The sequence below is a fragment of the Triticum urartu genome, chromosome 5A, assembly GCF_056163025.1.
Source record: "Triticum urartu cultivar PI428250 chromosome 5A, HENAU_Tu73, whole genome shotgun sequence".
Lineage (NCBI taxonomy): Eukaryota > Viridiplantae > Streptophyta > Magnoliopsida > Poales > Poaceae > Triticum > Triticum urartu.
Genome location: NC_141877.1, coordinates 150,219,209 through 150,239,741, shown reverse-complemented (window position 1 = coordinate 150,239,741; position 20,533 = coordinate 150,219,209). Strand labels below are relative to the sequence as shown.

General features: G+C 44.7%; 1 protein-coding gene across 1 annotated transcript in view; it reads right to left on the bottom strand.

Annotated features, from left to right (window-relative positions):
- Positions 1–12,964, bottom strand: part of LOC147970639 (uncharacterized) — a 40,991-nt gene extending 28,027 nt beyond the window's left edge. Inside the window, exon 1 of the mRNA XM_087523540.1 lies at positions 12,612–12,964. Coding sequence (XP_087379666.1) covers positions 12,612–12,964 — 353 coding nt within the window. The remainder of the gene's footprint in view (positions 1–12,611) is intronic.
- Positions 12,965–20,533: the final 7,569 nt, after the last annotated feature.

The window sequence follows — 20,533 nt, the reverse complement described above, 5'->3', positions numbered from 1 at the left end:
GAGCCTAGGGTGTTGGAACTCGAGGCGACGGGCGAACTTGTTTTGGGATTGGAGAAAAGGAGTAAGGCCATGGTCTCTTTATAAGAGGTTGAATACCAGGAGCCCTCCCCGTAACCGTTTGGGACTCGCCTTTAATCGAGAAAACATGCTAACGGGCACGATTGGGTTACCCACGTCCGTATTGATGAGAATCCCGTAAAAGGGGGGCACACGATCTCTGCTTTGACAAGACGTGCCAAGGAAACCGCCTCGCAAAACACGCTGAGGTGGAAAAGTGAAAACGATTCGAGTGAAGGACTTGGCTGTAGTGTAATGACGCACTGCGGAATACGTCAGCAGATTTGATTTGTGTTAATATTATTCTCTCTATGGCGATATGTGGAAGCTTATTTTGCAGAACCGGACACTACGCTTGGTGTTTACAATCTTCTATGAAGGAGTTGGAGGAGGAACCCGCCTTGCAATGCTGAAGACAATTTGCGCGCCAGACTCGTCGTCATTGAAGCCTGGTTCAGGGGCTACTGAGGGAGTCCTGGATTAGGGGGTGTTCGGGTAGCCGGACTATACCTTCAGCCGGACTCCTGGACTATGAAGATACAAGATTGAAGACTTCGTCCTGTGTCCGGATGGGACTTTCCTTGGCGTGGAAGGCAAGCTTGGCGATGCGGATATTCAAGATCTCCTACCATTGTAACCGACTCTATGTAACCCTAACCCTATCCGGTGTCTATATAAACCGGAGGGTTGTAGTCCGTAGGCAATCAACTCCATATACAACAATCATACCATAGGCTAGCTTCTAGGGTTTAGCCTCCTTGATCTCGTGGTAGATCTACTCTTGTATTACCCATATCATCAATATTAATCAAGCAGGAGTAGGGTTTTACCTCCATCGAGAGGGCCCAAACCTGGGTAAAAAACATCGTGTCCCTTGTCTCCTGTTACCATCCGGCCTAGACACACAGTTCGGGACCCCCTACCCGAGATCCGCCGGTTTTGACACCGACAGTGGGTTAGAGGTTTGACATGGCAATTTGGGAGGCATGATAAGCAAGTGGTAGGTATCGTAGCATAGGCATAGCAAAAGAGCGAGCATCTAGCAAGCAAAGATAGAAGTGATTTCGAGGGTATGATCATCTTGCCTGCAAAGTTGTCAGAGTTGACTTGATCCTCGTAAGAGAACTCAACGGGCTCCTCGTTCATGAAATCGTCTTCCGGCTCTACCCAAACAAGAACAACAAGCAAATGGAACACAATCAACTACGTGCATTGCTCAAACAACATGATGCAACCATGGTATGCTATGCGGGATGCGATATGTGATGCATATGCAAGATTTGACAAGGAATGATTGAACCTGGCCTCAACATGGAAATCCAAGAGTGCCAATGGAAAGGTGAGGTGCTTTCAGTTGAAATCGGTATAAAGATCACCGGAATCGGATGCACGGTTTGGAAATGGCAAGCAAAACAAATATGGCACCGGTCTATGATAATCAGCAAGTCACCAACTAAATGCATCAAGATAAATATGCTACATCACTCAAACATGACAACAAAATACATGGCAGGGATCCACTCATGATGCTTGACAAAAGATGAACACTGAGCTACGGCTAATTCATCCATTAATAGGTTCATACAAGCATGGCAAAAGTGCAATTGATAACAGGTTTCAGACTTAGTGAAATTAACACAAGTCTGGAATTTATCATCAAGAAGGATACTTTAGAGCATGAAAACTACATGCTACAGGAACTTAACATGGCAAATAAAGGCATGGCATGAAGCTACTCAAAGCACTTAACAAAAGTCCCTTAGTGACCTTGAGCCAAAAGGGATCAGACAATACAATTGCAAGCATGTGAACATGGCAAAAACATAAACAGATCTCAGACTTAGAGAAAACTGGAGCACACAAATCGGTTAACGAGTAGGCATGTTTACGAGCTCGATGCACTCACTACAGAGCATGGCATGACAAACTAAGCATACACCCATCACGAAGACATGGCATAGAAGCTAGACATTGCAAGAAAAACAACATAGCATGCACGGATCAATAGCAACATCCTCGGCAAAATCGCTAAACATGTCAACAATCTGCCAGGATTCACGATATAGCAAAAGTAGAGCTCGATTGACTCAAGATAGGGTGCTCCATAAATGCAAACAAAGACATGGATGGATAGAGCACCACAATTTTAACAAAACATACTTACTGATCATCCTCAAAATAGGCACGGATCACTAGGAAACAACATGAACATATGGCATAACGACAAAAACAGGACAATCTAAGTCCCTGAAATCAGCATTACCGATTATGCTACTTTGCAAGCTTGTGATAGTCACCACAAATGTCACAAAAATACATGGCAAGCACCTCTGTAAAGATGGCATGGCATATAACAAAACACATGTAGAGCTCAGGATCATAGCATGCACACATTAATCATGGCAAAAATGACAAATAGCTATTTGATGAAACAGATCTGACAAATTCACCACATAGCCCTCTTCCAACAGCATTTCGGGCATCAAGATGAGCTCAAATTAAAATGATGCATTGAGATGAAATGGTGTACTCGTCGAGACGAACATTTTGATATGCTACACGCACAAATCGGAGCTACGGATGCGGAGTTATGACATGCCAAAGTTTGCAAAATAATTAGGGTTTGGGGATGAAAGTCAACCGAGTGGATTTTAGATCTGAGATCCAGATTGGGGGCGCGGACGTCGAGGTTCGTCGGCACCGGAGTACTGTTCGCCGGAATTGACGGGAACGGAGGGGACGGCGGCCGGAGCTTCGGGGAACGCCGGAGGGGTCGTCGCCGACGATGGAGGCGATGGCGGCGTCGGCCGCGGGCGGTGAGGCGCCGGCGTTGAGGCGCCGGCGAGGTGGCGTGGAAGGAGCACAGCGGAGCTCCGGTGGAGGTCGGAGATGGCGGACGACGTCGGCGGTGCCGGGCGGCGACCGGACGGGAGGAGGACGGCGGTGGAGTCGCGAGCAAAGGCGCGGAGCGCGCGGGCTCTCGGGGGCCCTCCCTGGGCCGGGCGGGCCGGCGCGGCAGGGAGCCCCGGCGGAACACATGGCGTCCCCCGGTTGGCCGGGCGCGGCGGCGTGGGGCGTGTCCGGCGGGAGCGGACATGTCCGGCGGCGGAGGAGACGAAAAATTAGGTTTAGGGTGGTTTTGGATCCGGAATTTTCGGGGAAGAGACCATTTTATAGGTAGGAGGAGCTAGGAGGCTCCAAATTGAGCATGGTTTTCGGCCATGCAATCGTGATCGAACGCTCTAGGTGATGGAGAGGGTTTAGGTGGGTTTTCTGCCAAATTGGAAGGGTGTTGGGCTGCAACACAAACGAGGCCTTCTCGGTCCCTCGGTTAACCGTTGGAGTATCAAACAAAGTCCAAATGGCACGAAACTTGACAGGCGGTCTACCGGTAGTAAACCAAGGCCGCATGGCAAGTCTCGGTCCAATCCGGAAATGTTTAACCCCCACACACGAAAAGAGGTAGAAAGGGGCACCGGAGGAGATAGGAGCGCCGGAATACAAAACGGACAACGAGGAAAATGCTCGGATGCATGAGACAAACACATACGCAATGCAATGCACATGATGACATGATATGAGATGCATGACAAAGGCAACAACACACGAAGACAAAAACCAGACAACGAAGAAAAATAAAATAACTTAGGCCAGAAACGGCAAGAGTTGGAGTACAGATAAGGTAAATTACATCTGAGGTGTTACAACACTCCACCACTACGAAAGGATCTCGCCCCGAGATCTAAGACTGGAAAAACGCCGGGTACTCAGAACGGAGGTGATCCTCGCGTTCCTGGGTGGCTTCACGGTCGGAATGGTGTGACCACTTTGACTTTGAGGAATTTGATTGACTTGTTGCGAGTCTTGCGCTCAGTTTCTTCAAGAATAGCAACTGGGTGCTCACGATAAGAAAGGTCTTCTTGGAGATCAATGTCTTCGAAGTTGACGGTGCGGTCAGGAGTCTTGAAGCACTTGCGGAGCTAAGAGACATGGAACACATCGTGCACATTTGCAAAGTTGGAGGGAAGCTCGAGTTGATAGGCGAGATCGCATCTCTTGCTGACGATCTTGAAAGTACCCATGTATCTAGGAGCAAGCTTCCCTTTGATACCGAATCGACGAGTACCTTTCATTGGAGAGACGCGGAGGTAAACATGGTCTCCGATCTCGAAAGCCAAATCACGATGCTTACTATCATAGTAGCTCTTCTGGCGCGATTGCGCTGCTTTGAGGTTATCACGAATGACTTTGCACATCTCCTCTGCCTCTGTGATCAAGTCATTTCCAAGAAGTTGACATTCACCCGTCTCTGACCAGTTGAGAGGAGTATGGCACTTCCTGCCATAGAGAATTTCAAATGGGGCCTTGCCCGAACTCGCTTGGAAGCTGTTGTTGTAGGAGAACTCGGCATATGGAAGACAATCTTCCCACTTCATACCGAAAGAGATAACGCAAGCCCTGAGCATATCTTCGAGAATCTGATTGACACGCTTGACTTGGCCGCTAATTTGAGGATCAAAAGCTGTGTTGAAATGGATGTTGGTGCCCATGACCTTCTGAAAAGAATCCCAAAACTTGGAGGTAAAGATGCTGCCATAGTCTGAAGAGATCAACTGCGGAATACCGTGCAGAGAGACAATCCGAGAGGTATAAAGCTCCGCCAATTGAGCTGCAGTGATAGACTCTTTGATGGGCAGAAAGTGAGCCACTTTAGTGAGTTTGTCGATGACAACGAATATAGCATCATTGCCACGCTTGGACTTTGGAAATCCCGTCACGGAGTCCATCTCAATGTGGTCAAACTTCCATTCTGGAATGGCAAGAGGTTGGAGGAGACCAGCTGGTCGTTGGTTTTCTGCCTTCACTCTTCTGCAGACATCACATTCATTCACGAACTAAGCAATCTCGCGTTCCATTCGAGTCCACCAATACGCCTGCTTGAGGTCCTGGTACATCTTTGTAGTCCCAGGGTGGATGGAGAGGAGTGAATTGTGAGCCTCATTCATAATGACTTTACGAAGGTCACCTTTAGGCACAATAATGCGATCCTCGAAGAAGAGAGTATCCTTATCATCAAGGCGATAGCACTTGTACTTGGATTGACTCTTGGCAATCCCAATCTTCACCTTCTTCACCATAGCATCAAGAAGTTGAGCCTCACGAATCTGATCTTCCAAAGTAGGAGAGACTTGAAGGTTGGCGAGGAAACCTTGAGGAACAACTTGCAGATTGAGTTTGCGGAAAGCTTCACAAAGCTCGGGTTGGTAAGGCTTGAGAATCAAACTGTTGCAGTAAGCCTTCCTGCTCAATGCGTCAGCAATTACATTGGCCTTGCCTAGAGTATATTCGATGCTCAGATTATACTCTTGAATCATCTCGACCCAACGAGTCTGCCTGAGGTTGAGATTAGGCTGAGTGAAGATGTACTTAAGACTCTTGTGGTCAGTGAAGATGTCCACTTTTCTTCCCAATAAGAGATGTCTCCAAGTCAAAAGAGCATGCACAACTGCCGCCAACTCGAGGTCATGAGTGGGGTAGTTCTTTTCATTGGGCTTCAACTGGCGAGAGGTATAAGCCACAACTTTCTTCTCTTGCATCAACACTGCACCAAGGCCTTGAAGAGAGGCATCGCAGAAGACCTCAAACGGTTTGGATTCATCAAGAGGAGTCAGAACTGGAGCAGTGACTAATTTCTCTTTCAGGGTGTTGAAAGCGATGTCACATTCAGGAGACCAAACGTACTTCATGTGCTTCTGGAGAAGGTTTGAAAGAGGCTTTGCGATCTTTGAAAAGTTCTCAACGAACCTTCGACAATAGCTTGCGAGACCAAGGAAGCTGCGGAGTTGCTTCACGTTCTGAGGTGGTTCCCAATTCACATTTGCAGACACCTTCTCAGGATTCACCGCTATGCCCTTGCCAGAGATGATATGTCCAAGAGAGAGAACCTCATCGAGCCAAAACTCGCATTTTGAAAACTTGGCGTAGAACTGATGTTCTCTGAGCTTATCGAGCACCAAACGCAAGTGCTTGGCATGATCTTCCTTGTTCTTGGAAAAGACCAATATGTCATCGAGGTAGACCAAGACGAAGTCATTTGTGTAGGCATTGAAGATGAAGTTCATCATGCGAGAGAAAGTCGGAGGAGCGTTGACGAGGCCAAAAGACATGACAGTGTATTCATATGAACCATAGCTTGTTCTGAAAGCCTTCTTGGGGATATCTTGCTCACGAATTCGAATCTGGTGATAGCCCATACGGAGATCAAGCTTGGAGAATACTTGAGCACCTTTGAGTTGTTCAAACAGCTCATTGATGTTGGGAAGTGGGTACTTGTTCTTTATAGTCTTCTTGTTCAATGGACGGTAGTCAACACAAAGTCAGTCCGTTCCATCCTTCTTCTTCACAAAAAGAACTCCACAACCCCATAGAGAAGAACTAGGTCGGATGAGACCCATTCGCTCTTGAATATCGAGTTGCTTCTTCAGCTCTTTCAACTCTTCAGGTCCAAGCTTGTAAGGACGTTTGCAAACAGGTTCCGTACCAGGATCAAGATCGATGACGAATTCCACTTGCTGGTGCGGAGGCATTCCTGGAAGCTCTTCTGGAAAGACGTCTTGATATTCGCAAACGACTGGAATTTGAGAGATGGCATCCAGTTCACCCTTCTCATTGAGAGAAAACAGACGGATGGTATCATCACGAGCGGCAAAGACAATTACATCCTCAGACGAATGAGTCAATTGAATCTGCCTGTCAGCACAATCAAGCTGAGCCTTGTGCTTAGAAAGCCAATCCATACCAAGAATAAGATCAATATCCGAGTTACCAAGGACCATTGAAGAAGAAAGAAACCTGTAGTCACCCAACGTGATAGTAACATCCGGAGCCATCATTTTGGTGTTCATGAACAAACCCGGAGAAGAAACCGCTATCGGCTTGATGATACGGAGCACTTGATCTTGAAGCTTGAGACGAAGTCTTGTTCTGAAAGCCAGGATTGGGTGGGTGGGAAAATCCACTGCCACCTTTGCTCTTCTGCTGATAAGGCTGACGGAACGGAGGAGGAAGCCAATACTTCTGCTGCTTAGCCACTTGAGTTGAGGAAGAAGGACTAGCATCTCTGACTCGCTTCTTGGAAGCATCGCACTTCAGTTGAGCAGTCTCTTGCTTCATTGCCATGTTGTAAAACTCATCGTACCTCTTGGGCTCAAAGAGGACGAGAGCTAGCTGGATTTCTTCTCTGAGACCACCCCTGAACTGGTATATCATGCTCTTCTCGTCAGGGACGTCCTGCTTAGCAAAACGGGCGAGCTTCTGAAACATTTTGTTGTACTCGTAAACAGACATAGTGCCTTGCTTCAGGTTGTGGAATTACTCACGCTTGCTTTCAACCACACTATGAGGAATATGATGAGCTTTGAAGTCTTGACGGAATTCATCCCAGGTAATCACACGGCCTCCTCTGGAATCTTTGTACTGCTGAAACCATTCTACAGCTTGGTCTTTGAGTTGGAAGGAAGCGAACTTGACAAAGTCCTCATGCCTGATGTTACTACACTCGAAATGCTTGCATATGTCCACGAGCCAATCATCAGCGTCTGTTGCCTCAACACAATTGCTAAAGGTCTTTGGCTGGTTAGCAAGGAACTGGTTTAGTGTAGCAAACTGATTCTGATTGTTGCCATGACCCTGGTTCCCTTGGTTGCACTCTTGAAGAAGTTGCATGATCAGCTGCGTGTTTGCATTGGTAGCGGCCATCACAGCTTGCCATGCCTCCGGAGGTGGAGGTGGTGGTGGTGGATCAGGATTCGGAGTCGTGCGCGTTGGAGGAGCCATCCTGAAGAGGTTGACATCCGTTAGCACATTGACAGAAAAATATTGAAGCTGAATCAAATGGGTTGAAATTGCAACATATAGTCTTCACATCCGAACAAAAAGAACGAATGCACTCCAATTGAAATGGTCACATATCCATAAATTGAGAAGCCACTTAGAATTGAGGTAGAAGAATAAAAACAAGGTACAGACAAGAACAAATACTTGGTGAGGATTACCCAATCCCAAACCAAATATCCGCGGAAGAAGAACTAGAGCTACGAGAATTCCCACCTATGAAACTCCCGAACCTTTCCGGTTATGCAATCAGATGTTGGGGATACAGGGGAAGCATAATATCTAACCCAAATCTAGCAAATCCTACATCCAGCTGTATCCATCCTTCAACACATAACCGAGAAACCTTCGGAAATCATTTACCTCAACCTTCGAAAAGCATCCGTTATACGAGTTATGGCAATACTCCTAAACTCCCGCCCCAGTACTGGGTGGCGTCGAGGTTATCTCACCAACAACTGCATAAAAGAGATTTTCGATGTCGGCGAAACTCAGGTATTCCATAATCTCAATGATAAAATTGTGACGACAACACCTCGGAGCTCAACTCCCCGGGACACTGCCACAACCCCTAAATGACAGGAGGCACCAAGAACAATGTTCTCGTCACAAATCGATCGGAACGATTCCAAGATACCCGCGTGATCCTAAAAAAATAGTGAAATTTGAGAAGAGAAGAGTCAAAACTCTACGTCAGGATGCCTTACCAGAGCGATGAAGGGACTGGGGAGTAAAAAGAATTCCTAACTCTCCGATATATAATTCCTAAATGACTCAAAACATTTTTCTAGACTCAACAACACCAATGATTCGATCAAGCAGGGGGCTCCTAAGGTCGGGGAAGGCTCTGATTACCAACTTGTAACACCCTCGATGTGGCTATATCTCCTACGTGTCGAAGCACGACTTAGAGGCATAACCGCATTGAAAGCAATGTCGCAAGTAAGGTAATCTTCACAACAACCCATGTAAATAGATAAAAAGGGAAAAGGATACATAGTTTGCTTACACTCGCCACGTCACACAAATACATGAATAACATTACAATCATCCAATACACTCATGGTCTGACTACGGTACCAAAATAAAGATCAACCCCCACATGGGACTAAGTCCCCGATCGCCCCAACTGGGCACCACTACTGATCATCTAGGAAAGACACATAGTAACGGCGAGAGTCTTCATCGAACTCCCACTTGAGCTCAAGCGCATCGTCTGGAGCGGTATCATCGGTCCCTACATCTGGTTTGGAAGTAATCTGTGAGTTACAGGGACTCAGCAATCTCGCACCCTCGCGATCAAGACTATTTAAGCTTATAGGTAAGGCAAGGTATGATGTGGAGCTGCAGCAAGCGAGTAGCATATATGGTGGCTAACCTATTCGCAAAAGAGAGCGAGAAGAGAAGGCAAACGCACGGTCGAACAACTATGATCAAGAAGTGATCCTAGAACAACCTACGTCAAGCATTACTCCAACACCGTGTTCACTTCCCAGACTCCGCCGAGAAGAGACCATCACGGTTACACACGCGGTTGATTCATTTTAATTAAGTTAAGTTTCATGTTATCTACAACCGGACATTAACAAATTCCCATCTGCCCATAACCGCGGGCACGGCTTTCGAAAGTTCAATCCCTGTAGGGTGTCCCAACTTAGCCCATCACAAGCTCTCACGGTCAACGAAGGATATTCCTTCTAGCGGGAAGACCCGATCAGGCTCGGAATCCCGGTTACAAGACATTTCGACAATGGTAAAACAAGACCAGCAAAGCCACCCAGATGTGCCGACAAATCCCGATAGGAGCTGCACATATCTTGTTCTCAGGGCACACCGGATGAGCAAGACGTCGGGTAAGCCAGCCCAGAGTTGCCCCTGGTAGCCTCGGACATCGCTCAGTTGGACCAACACTTAGAGAAGCACTGGCCCGGGGGGGTTAAAATAAAGATGACCCTTGAGTACACGAAACCCAAGGGAAAAAAGGTTAGGTGGCGAATGGAAAAACCAATGTTGGGCATTGCTGGAAGAGTTTTATTCAAGGCGAACTGTCAAGGGGTTCCCATTATAACCCAACCGCGTAAGGAACGCAAAATCCGGGAACATAACACCGATATGACGGAAACTAGGGCGGCAAGAGTGGAACAAAACACTAGGAATAAGGCCGAGCCTTCCACCCTTTACCAAGTATATAGATGCATTAAGATAAGCAAGATAATATAGTGATATCCCAACAATAAACAATGTTCCAACAAGGAACGGTCTCCAAACTTCACTTGCAACTAGCAACACTATAAGAGGGGCTGAGCAAAGCGGTAACATAGCCAATCAACGGTTTGCTAGGACATGGTGGGTGAGGGAGTCCTGGATTAGGGGGTGTTCGGGTAGCCGGACTATACCTTCAGCCGGACTCCTGGACTATGAAGATACAAGATTAAAGACTTCGTCCCGTGTCCGGATGGGACTTTCCTTGGCGTGGAAGGCAAGCTTGGTGATGCGGATATTCAAGATCTCCTACCATTGTAACCGACTCTATGTAACCCTAACCCTATCCGGTGTCTATATAAACCGGAGGGTTGTAGTCCGTAGGCAATCAACTCCATATACAACAATCATACCATAGGCTAGCTTCTAGGGTTTAGCCTCCTTGATCTCGTGGTATATCTACTCTTGTACTACCCATATCATCAATATTAATCAAGCAGGAGTACGGTTTTACCTCCATCGAGAGGGCCCGAACCTGGGTAAAAAACATCGTGTCCCTTGTCTCCTGTTACCATCCGGCCTAGACACACAGTTCGGGACCCCCTACCCGAGATCCGCCGGTTTTGACACCGACATTGGTGCTTACATTGAGGGCTCCTCTGTGTCGTCGCCTTTAGGCCCGATGGCTCCTTTGATCATCAACAACGATAAGCAAGTGGTAGGTATCGTAGCATAGGCATAGCAAAAGAGCGAGCATCTAGCAAGCAAAGATAGAAGTGATTTCGAGGGTATGATCATCTTGCCTGCAAAGTTGTCAGAGTTGACTTGATCCTCGTAAGCGAACTCAATGGGCTCCTCGTTCACGAAATCGTCTTCCGGCTCTACCCAAACAAGAACAACAAGCAAATGGAACACAATCAACTACGTGCATTGCTCAAACAACATGATGCAACCATGGCATGCTATGCGGGATGCGATATGTGATGCATATGCAAGATTTAACAAGGAATAATTGAACCTCGCCTCAACATGGAAATCCAAGAGTGACACTAGAAAGGTGAGGTTATTTTAGTTGAAATCGGTATAAAGATCACCGGAATCGGATGCACGGTTTGGAAATGGCAAGCAAAACAAATATGGCACCGGTCTACGATAATAAGCAAGTGACCAACTAAATGCATCAGGATAAATATGCTACAGCACTCAAACATGACAACAAAATACATGACAGGGATCCACTCATGATGCTTGACAAAAGATGAGCACTGAGCTACGGCTAATTCATCCATTAACAGGTTCAAACAAGCATGGCAAAAGTGCAATTGATAACAGGTTTCAGACTTAGTGAAATTAACACAAGTCTGGAATTTATCATCGGGAAGCATACTTTAGAGCATGAAAACTACATGCTACAGAAACTTAACATGGCAAAGCAAGGCATGGCATGAAGCTACTCAAAGCACTTAACAAACGTCCCTTCGTTACCTTGAGCCAAAAGGGACCAGAAAATACAATTGCAAGCATGTGAACATGGCAAAAACATAAACAGATCTCAGACTTAGAGAAAAACTGGAGCATGCAAATCGGTTAACGAGTAGGCATGTTTACGAGCTCGATGCACTCACTACAGAGCATGGCATGACAAACTAAGCATACACCCATCAATAAGACATGGCATAGAAGCTAGACATTGCAAGAAAAACAACATAGCATGCACGGATCAATAGCAACATCCTCGGCAAAATCGCTAAACATGTCAACAATCTTCCAGGATTCACGATATAGCAAAAGTAGAGCTTGATTGACTCAAGATAGGGTGCTCCATAAATGCAAACAAAGACAAGGATGGATAGAGCACCACAATGTTAACAAAACATCCTTACTGATAATCCTCAAAAGAGGCACGGATCACTAGGAAACAACATGAACATATGGCATAACGACAAAAACAGGCCAAGGACTTAGAGAAATTCTAAGTCCCTGAAATCAGCATTACCGATTACGCTACTTTGCAAGCTTGTGCTAGTCACCACAAATGTCACAAAAATACATGGAAAGCACCTCTGTAAAGATGGCATGGCATATAACAAAACACATGTAGAGCTCAGGATCATAGCATGCACACATTAATCATGGCAAAATGACAAATAGCTATTTGATGCAAACAGATCTGACAAATTCACCACATAGCCCTCTTCCAAAAGCATTTCGGGCATCAAGATGAGCTCAAATGAAAATGATGCAATGATATGAAATGATGTACTCGTCGAGACGAACATTTTGATATGCTACACGCACAAATCGGAGCTACGGATGCGGAGTTATGACATGCCAAAGTTTGCAAAATAATTAGGGTTTGGGGATGAAAGTCAACCGAGTGGATTTTAGATCTGAGATCCAGATCGGCGGCGCGGACGTCGAGGTTCGTCGGCGCCGGAGTACTGTTCGCCGGACTTGACGGGAACGGAGGGGACGGCGGCCGAAGCTTCGGGGAACGCCGGAGGAGGTCGTCGCCGGCGATGGAGGCGATGGCGGCGTCGGCCGCGGGCGATGAGGCGCCGGCGTTGAGGCGCTGGCGAGGTGGCGTGGAAGGAGCATGGTGGAGCTCCGGTGGAGGTCGGAGATGGCGGACGACAGCGGCGGTGACGGGCAGCGACCGGACGGGAGGAGGACGACGGCGGAGTCGCGGGCAAAGGCGCGGAGCACGCGGGCTCTCGGGGGCCCACCCTGGGCTGGGCGGGCTGGCGCGGCGGGGAGCTCCGGCGGGACACGTGGCATCCCCCAGTTGGCCGGGCGCGGCGGCGCGGGGCATGTCCGGCGGGAGCAGACACGTCCGGCGGCGGAGGAGACGAAAAATTAGGTTTAGGGTGGTTTTGGATCCGGAATTTTCGGGGAAGAGACCATTTTATAGGTAGGGGGAGCTAGGAGGCTCCAAATTGAGCATGGTTTTTGGCCACGCGATCGTGATCGAACGCTCTAGGTGATGGAGAGGGTTTAGGTGGGTTTTGGGCCAAATTGGAAGGGTGTTGGGCTGCAACACAAACGAGGCCTTCTCGGTCCCTCGGTTAACCGTTGGAGTATCAAACGAAGTCCAAATGGCACGAAACTTGACAGGCGGTCTACCGGTAGTAAACCAATGCCGCATGGCAAGTCTCGGTCCAATCCGGAAATGTTTAACCCCCACACACGAAAAGAGGTAGAAAGGGGCACCGGAGGAGATAGGAGCGTCGGAATGCAAAACGGACAACGGGGAAAATGCTCAGATGCATGAGACGAACACGTATGCAATGCAATGCACATGATGGCATGATATGAGATGCATGACAAAGGCAATAACACATGAAGACAAAAACCCGACAACGGAGAAAAACAAAATTACTTAGGCCGGAAACGGCAAGAGTTGGAGTATAGATAAGGTAAATTACATCCGGGGTGTTACATCCTTTTAATAGAGTACCAGAACAAAGCATTAACACATAGTGAATACATGAACTCCTCAAACTACGGTCATCACCGGTAAGTATCCCGATTATTGTCACTTCGGGGTTAATGGATCATAACACATAATAGGTGACTAGAGACTTGCAAGATTGGATCAAGAACACTCATATATTGATGAAAACATAATAGGTTCAGATCTGAAATCATGGCACTCGGGCCCTAGTGACAAGCATTAAGCATAGCAAAGTCATAGCAACATCAATCTCAGAACATAGTGGATACTAGGGATCAAATCCTAACAAAACTAACTCGATTACATGATAGATCCCATCCAACCCATCACCATCCAGCAAGCCTACGATGGAATTACTCACGCACGGCGGTGAGCATCATGAAATTGGTGATGGAGGATGGTTGATGATGATGATGGCGACGGATTCCCCTCTCCGGAGCCCCGAACGGACTCTAGATCAGCCCTCCCGAGAGGTTTTAGGGCTTAGCGGTGGCTCCGTATCGTAAAACGCGATGAATTCTTCTCTTTGATTTTTTTCTCCCCGAAACACAATATATAGAGTTGGAGTTGGAGTCGGAGGAGCTCCAGGGGGCCCACGAGGTAGGGGGGCGCGCCCCCACCCTCGTGGACAGGTGGTGGGGCCCCTGACCTTCATCTTTTGCAGGTATTTTTTATATTTTCCAAAAAGTTGCTCCGTGAAGTTTCAGGTCATTCCGAGAACGTTTGTTTCTGCAGATAAATAACACCATGGTAATTCTGCTGAAAACAGCGTCAGTCCGGGTTAGTTCCATTCAAATCATGCAAGTTAGAGTCCAAAACAAGGGCAAAAGTGTTTGGAAAAGTAGATACGACGGAGACGTATCAACTCCCCCAAGCTTAAACCTTTGCTTGTCCTCAAGCAATTCAGTTGATAAACTGAAAGTGATAAAGAAAAACTTTTAAAAACTCTGTTTGCTCTTGTTGTTGTAAATATGTAAAGCCAGCATTCAAGTTTTCAGCAAAGATTATAACTAACCACATTCTCAATAACGCTTAGGTCTCAAGTTTACTCATATCAATAGCATAATCAACTAGCAAGCAATAATAATAAATCTCAGATGAAAACACTTTCTCAAAACAATCATAATATGATATAACAAGATGGTATCTCGCTAGCCCTTTCTGAGACCGCAAAACATAAATGCAGAGCACCTTTAAAGACCAAGGACTGACTAGACATTGTAATTCATGGTAAAAGAGATCCAGTCAAGTCATACTCAATGTAAACTAATAATAATGAATGCAAATGACAGCGGTGCTCTCCAACTGGTGCTTTTTAATAAGAGGATGATGACTCGGCATAAAAGTAAATAGATAGGCCCTTCGCAGAGGGAAGCGGGGATTTGTAGAGGTGCCAGAGCTCGGTTTTGAAACATAAGTGAATAATATTTTGAGCGGTATACTTTCATTGTCAACATAACAACCAAGAGATGGCGATATCTTCCATGCTACACACATTATAGGCGGTTCCCAAACAGAATGGTAAAGTTTATACTCCCCCTTCCACCAACAAGCATCAATCCATGGCTTGCTCGAAACAACGAGTGCCTCCAACTAACAAGAGTCCCAGGGGTAGTTTTGTTTGCAATTATTTTGATTTAGTTTGCATAAAGCATGGGACTGGCATCCCCATGACCAGCCATTTATCTCGTGAGTGAGGAGCGGAGTCCAGTCCTCTTGAGAATAACCCGCCTAACATGGAAGATACGGACAGCCCTAGTTGATACATGAGTTATTCGAGCATACAAAACAGGATATTTATTTGAAGGTTTAGAGTTTGGCACATACAAATTTACTTGGAACGGCAGGTAGATACCGTATATAGGTAGGTATGGTGGAGTCATATGGAATAACTTTGGGGTTTATGGAGTTGGATGCACAAGCAGTATTCCCGCTTAGTACAGGTTAAGGCTAGCAAAAGACTGGGAAGCACCAGCTAGAGAGCGACAACAGTCGTGAACATGCATTAAAATTAATCAACACCGAATGCAAGCATGAGTAGGATATAATCCACCATGAATATAAATATCATGAAGGCTATGTTGATTTTGTTTCAACTACATGCGTGAACATGTGCCAAGTCTAGTCACTTAAATCATTCAGAGGAGGATACCACCCTATCATACCACATCACAACCATTTTAATAGCATGTTGGCACGCAAGGTAAACCATTATAACTCATAGCTAATAAAGCATGGCACAAGAAACTATGATCTCTAGTTGTCATTGCAAACATGTTTATTCATAATAGGCTGAATCAGGAACGATGAACTAATCATATTTACAAAAACAAAAGAGGTCGAGTTCATACCAGTTTTTCTCATCTCAGTCAGTCCATCATATATCGTCATAATTGCCTTTCACTTGCACGACCGAACGATGTGAGTAATAATACTTGTGCACATGCATTGGACTAAGCTGGAATCTGCAAGCATTCAATAAACAAGAGAAGACAAGGCAATATGGGCTCTTTTGTCAGATCAACAATAATGCATATAAGAGCCACTTCAACAATTTAATCATGATCTTCTCCTATCGACCCCCAAAGAAAAGAAAAGAAATAAAACTATTTACACGGGAGAGCTCCCAACAAGCAAAAGAAGAACAGGCAAATTTTTGGGGTTTTCTTTTTAATTACTACTACAAGCATGGAAAGTAAACTAATTAAAAGCTACAACTAATTTTTTTGGTTTTTCTTAAGGTTTATCAAACACACAAGAAGAAAGCATAAAAAGGAAATTAAACTGGCATGGATGATACAATGAAAAAGTATGAGCACCGACATCTAGCAATGAGTGGGTGAACATAAATGTAATGTCGGTGGGAAATACGTACTCCCCCAAGGTTAGGCTTTTGGCCTAAGTTGGTCTATGGCCACGGCTGGCCTGGCGGATGTCCATAATAGTAGCTGGGGTCGTACTGCGATGCAGCGGCTATCGCCTCTTGAGCTGCAGCGTGGCGACGAGCGGCCTCCGCTCTCCTCTCGTACTCGTCTGCCTCCTCTCTGGTAATAACATATCTTCCTTTTGCCTGATGATCAAAGAAGGCAGGAGCAGGGAGAGTAATATGGACAGCATGGCGTTTGTCAAAGATAAGTCGATACTGGAGAGGTGATTCATTCCTCTCGACAAACTGGTGGTGAACCATAGCATTAAAGTCTAGGTAAGCAGGTGGTAATTCAATATCATCTTCGCATATGGCTACACCAAGAAAATTAGCTATGCGGGTTGCATAAATTCCTCCAAAGAAATCTCCATTAAATCTATTAAGATGCAACCTACGTACAACAATGGCTCCCAAATTATAAGATTTGTCTCCTAACACAGCACTCCTAAGAATACTGAGGTCAGGGACACACATGTGATATGCCTCATCTTTACCATTAATGCATCTACCTATGAAGAGAGCAAAATAATGAATAGCAGGAAAGTGAATGCTCCCTATGGTAGCTTGTGTTATATCTCTAGATTCTCCCACAGTTATGCTAGCAAGAAAATCTCTAAATTCATATTTGCGAGGATCCCTTATACTACCCCATTGTGGAAGTTTGCAAGCGGTGGTAAAATCCTCTAAGTCCATAGTATAAGAATTTTCATAAAGATCAAACAGGACAGTTGGAGAATTACGTGAAGATGAAAATTCAAACCTCCTCACAAAGGTACTAATGAGATTGTGATACTTGATGCACTTCTCTTCCTCGAAGCTCACAAGATCGGCGTTACGCAAATATGCGTTGAATTCTTCCTTAATTCCTGCTCGATCCATAAAATTTTCAGAAGGCCACTCACAAGGACGCACTGGAGCGTCTCTTGGTAGCTCTTCATCAGCATCACGCATTGCAAGCCTGGGTCCTTGCTTCCTTGAGGAACCACCTTGGAACATTTTCCTAAGCATTTTTCTTCCTCTGAAAAATTCTAAAAAAAATTAGTAACTTCAAAATAAAAGTAAACCAAACTCAATAATATTGATAGCAACTACTCCTACAAGTGCCTAGGGCCTATATCATGCCTCAAAACTACTTTTGACCATATAAATTTGACATGCGAGCTCAAGAATAGGGTCACCTAAGCAGCAAAAATTTGCAATGAATAAAGCAATAGAACAAAAACTAATTAGACCAATGGAGGAGTCACATACCAAGGAACAATCTCCCCAAGCAGTTTTGTGAGAGGTGCTTTGAGCAAGGAGATCAAAAATGGCAGCAAAATGAGCTTGGACTCGGGTTTGAGCTGGATATTCGTGTTTGGGGGAGGAAGAAGGAGTGTGTGGGTGAAAGGATAAGTGGAGGAGGGACACCATGGGCCCACGAGGCAGGTGGAGCACCCAGGGGGTAGGGCGTGCCCTCCACCCTCATGGGCGGGTGGGTGACCCCCTTGATGTGTTCTCAGTGCCAAATATTCTCAAATATTCCAGAAAAAATCATATTTAAATTTCAGGGCATTTGGAGAACTTTTATTTCCGAGGTATTTTTATATTGCACGGATAATCAGATAACAGACAGAAAAATACTATTTTTATTTTATTTAATATAAATAACAGAAAGTAAAAGGAGGGTACAGCAGGTTGTGCCTTCTAGTTTCATCCATCTCATGATCACCAAAAGGAATCTACTAACAAGGTTGATCAAGTCTTGTTAACGAACTCATTCCGAATAACATGGAACCGGAGAAATTTCGAATAACACTATGTTACCTCAATGGGGATATGCACATCCCCAATAATAAGAATATCATATTTCTTCTTGACGGTAGGAAGAGGAAATTCAAAACCTCCAAATATAATCGATGGAATTTTTCCAATAGAGTTGATACTATGAATTTGAGGTTGTTTCCTCGGAAAGTGTACCGTATGCTCATCACCATTAACATGAAAAGTGACATTGCCTTTAGTGCAATCAATAACAGCCCCTGCAGTATTCAAAAAGGGTCTTCCAAGAATAATACACATCTATCATCCTCGGGAATATCAAGAATAACGAAGTTCGTTAAAATAGTAACGTTTGCAACTACAACAGGCACATCCTCACAAATACCGACAGGTATAACAGTTGATTTATCAGCCATTTGCAAAGATATTTCAGTAGGTGTCAACTTATTCAAATCAAGTCTACGATATAAAGAGAGAGGCATAACACTAACACCGGCTCCAAGATCACATAAAGCAGTTTTAACATAGTTTCTTTTAATGGAGCATGGTATAGTGGGTACACCGGGATCTCCAAGTTTCTTTGGTATTCCACCCTTAAAAGTATAATTAGCAAGCATGGTGGAAATTTCAGCTTCCGGTATCTTTCTTTTATTTGTAACAATATCTTTCATATACTTAGCATAAGGATTCATTTTGAGCATATCAGTTAATCGCATACGCAAAAAGATAGGTCTAATCATTTCAGCAAAGCGCTCAAAATCCTCATCATCTTTTTTCTTGGATGGTTTGGGAGGAAAAGGCATGGGTTTCTGAACCCAAGGCTCTCTTTCCTTACCGTGTTTCCTAGCAACAAAATCTTTCTTATCATAACGTTGATTCTTTGATTGTGGGTTATCAAGATCAACAGCAGGTTCAATTTCTATATCATTATCATTACTAGGTTGGGCATCATCATGAACATTATCATTAACATTATCACTAGTTTCAGGTTCATTACCAGATTGAGTTTCAGCATCAGAAATAGAAATATCATTTGGATTCTCAGGTGTTTCAGTAATAGGTTCGTGAGAAGCATGCAAAGTCCTATCATTTTTTTTCTTCCTTTTAGAAGGACTAGGTGCATCTATATTATTTCTCTGAGAATCTTGCTCAATTCTCTTAGGGTGGCCTTCAGGATACAAAGGTTCCTGAGTCACTTTGCCACCTCTAGTCATAACTCTAACAGCATTATCATTATTCTTGCTATTTAATTCATTGAGCAAATCATTTTGATACTTAAGTACTTGTTCTACTTGAGTGGTAACCATAGAAGCATGTTTACTAATAAGTTTAAGTTCACCTTTAACATTAGCCATATAATCACCCAAGTGTTCAAGCATATTTGAATTGTATTTCAGTTGTATACCAAAATAAGCATTAAAATCTTCTTGCTTAGCCATAAATTTATCAAACTCATCTACGCATGGGCTAGCAAACTTAGTAAATGGGATTTCAGCTTTATCATATCTATAGAGATAATTTACCTTTACTACCTGTGTCGGGTTATCAAGACCATGAGTTTCTTCAATAGGTAAAGGATTAAGATCATATGTTTCTTCAAAGGCGGTAGATTAAGACCATGTATTTCTTCAATAGGAGGTAAATTCTTAACATCTTCAGCTTCAATACCTTTTTCTTTCATAGATTTCTTTGCCTCTTACATATCTTCAGGACTGAGAAATAGAATACCCCTCTTCTTCAGAGTTGGTTTAGGAATAGGCTCAGGAATTGGCTCCGGAGGTGTCCAATTATTTTCATTTGTCAGCATATTATTCAATAGAATCTCAGCTTCATCCGGTGTTCTTTCCCTGAAAACAGAAGTAGCACAACTATCCAGGTAATCTCTAGAGGCATCGGTTAGTCCATTATAAAAGATATCAAGTATTTCATTTTTCTTAAGAGGATGATCAGGCAAAGCATTAAGTAATTGGAGAAGCCTCCCCCAAGCTTGTGGGAGACTCTCTCCTTCAATTTGCACAAAATTATATATATGCCTTAAAGCAACTTGTTTCTTATGAGCAGGGAAATATTTAGCAGAGAAGTAATAAATCATATCCTGGGGACTACGCACACAACCAGGATCAAGAGAATTAAACCATATCTTAGCATCACCCTTTAATGAGAACGGAAATATTTTAAGGATATAAAAGTAACGAGTTCTCTCATCAATAGTGAACAGGGTGGCTATATCATTTCATTTA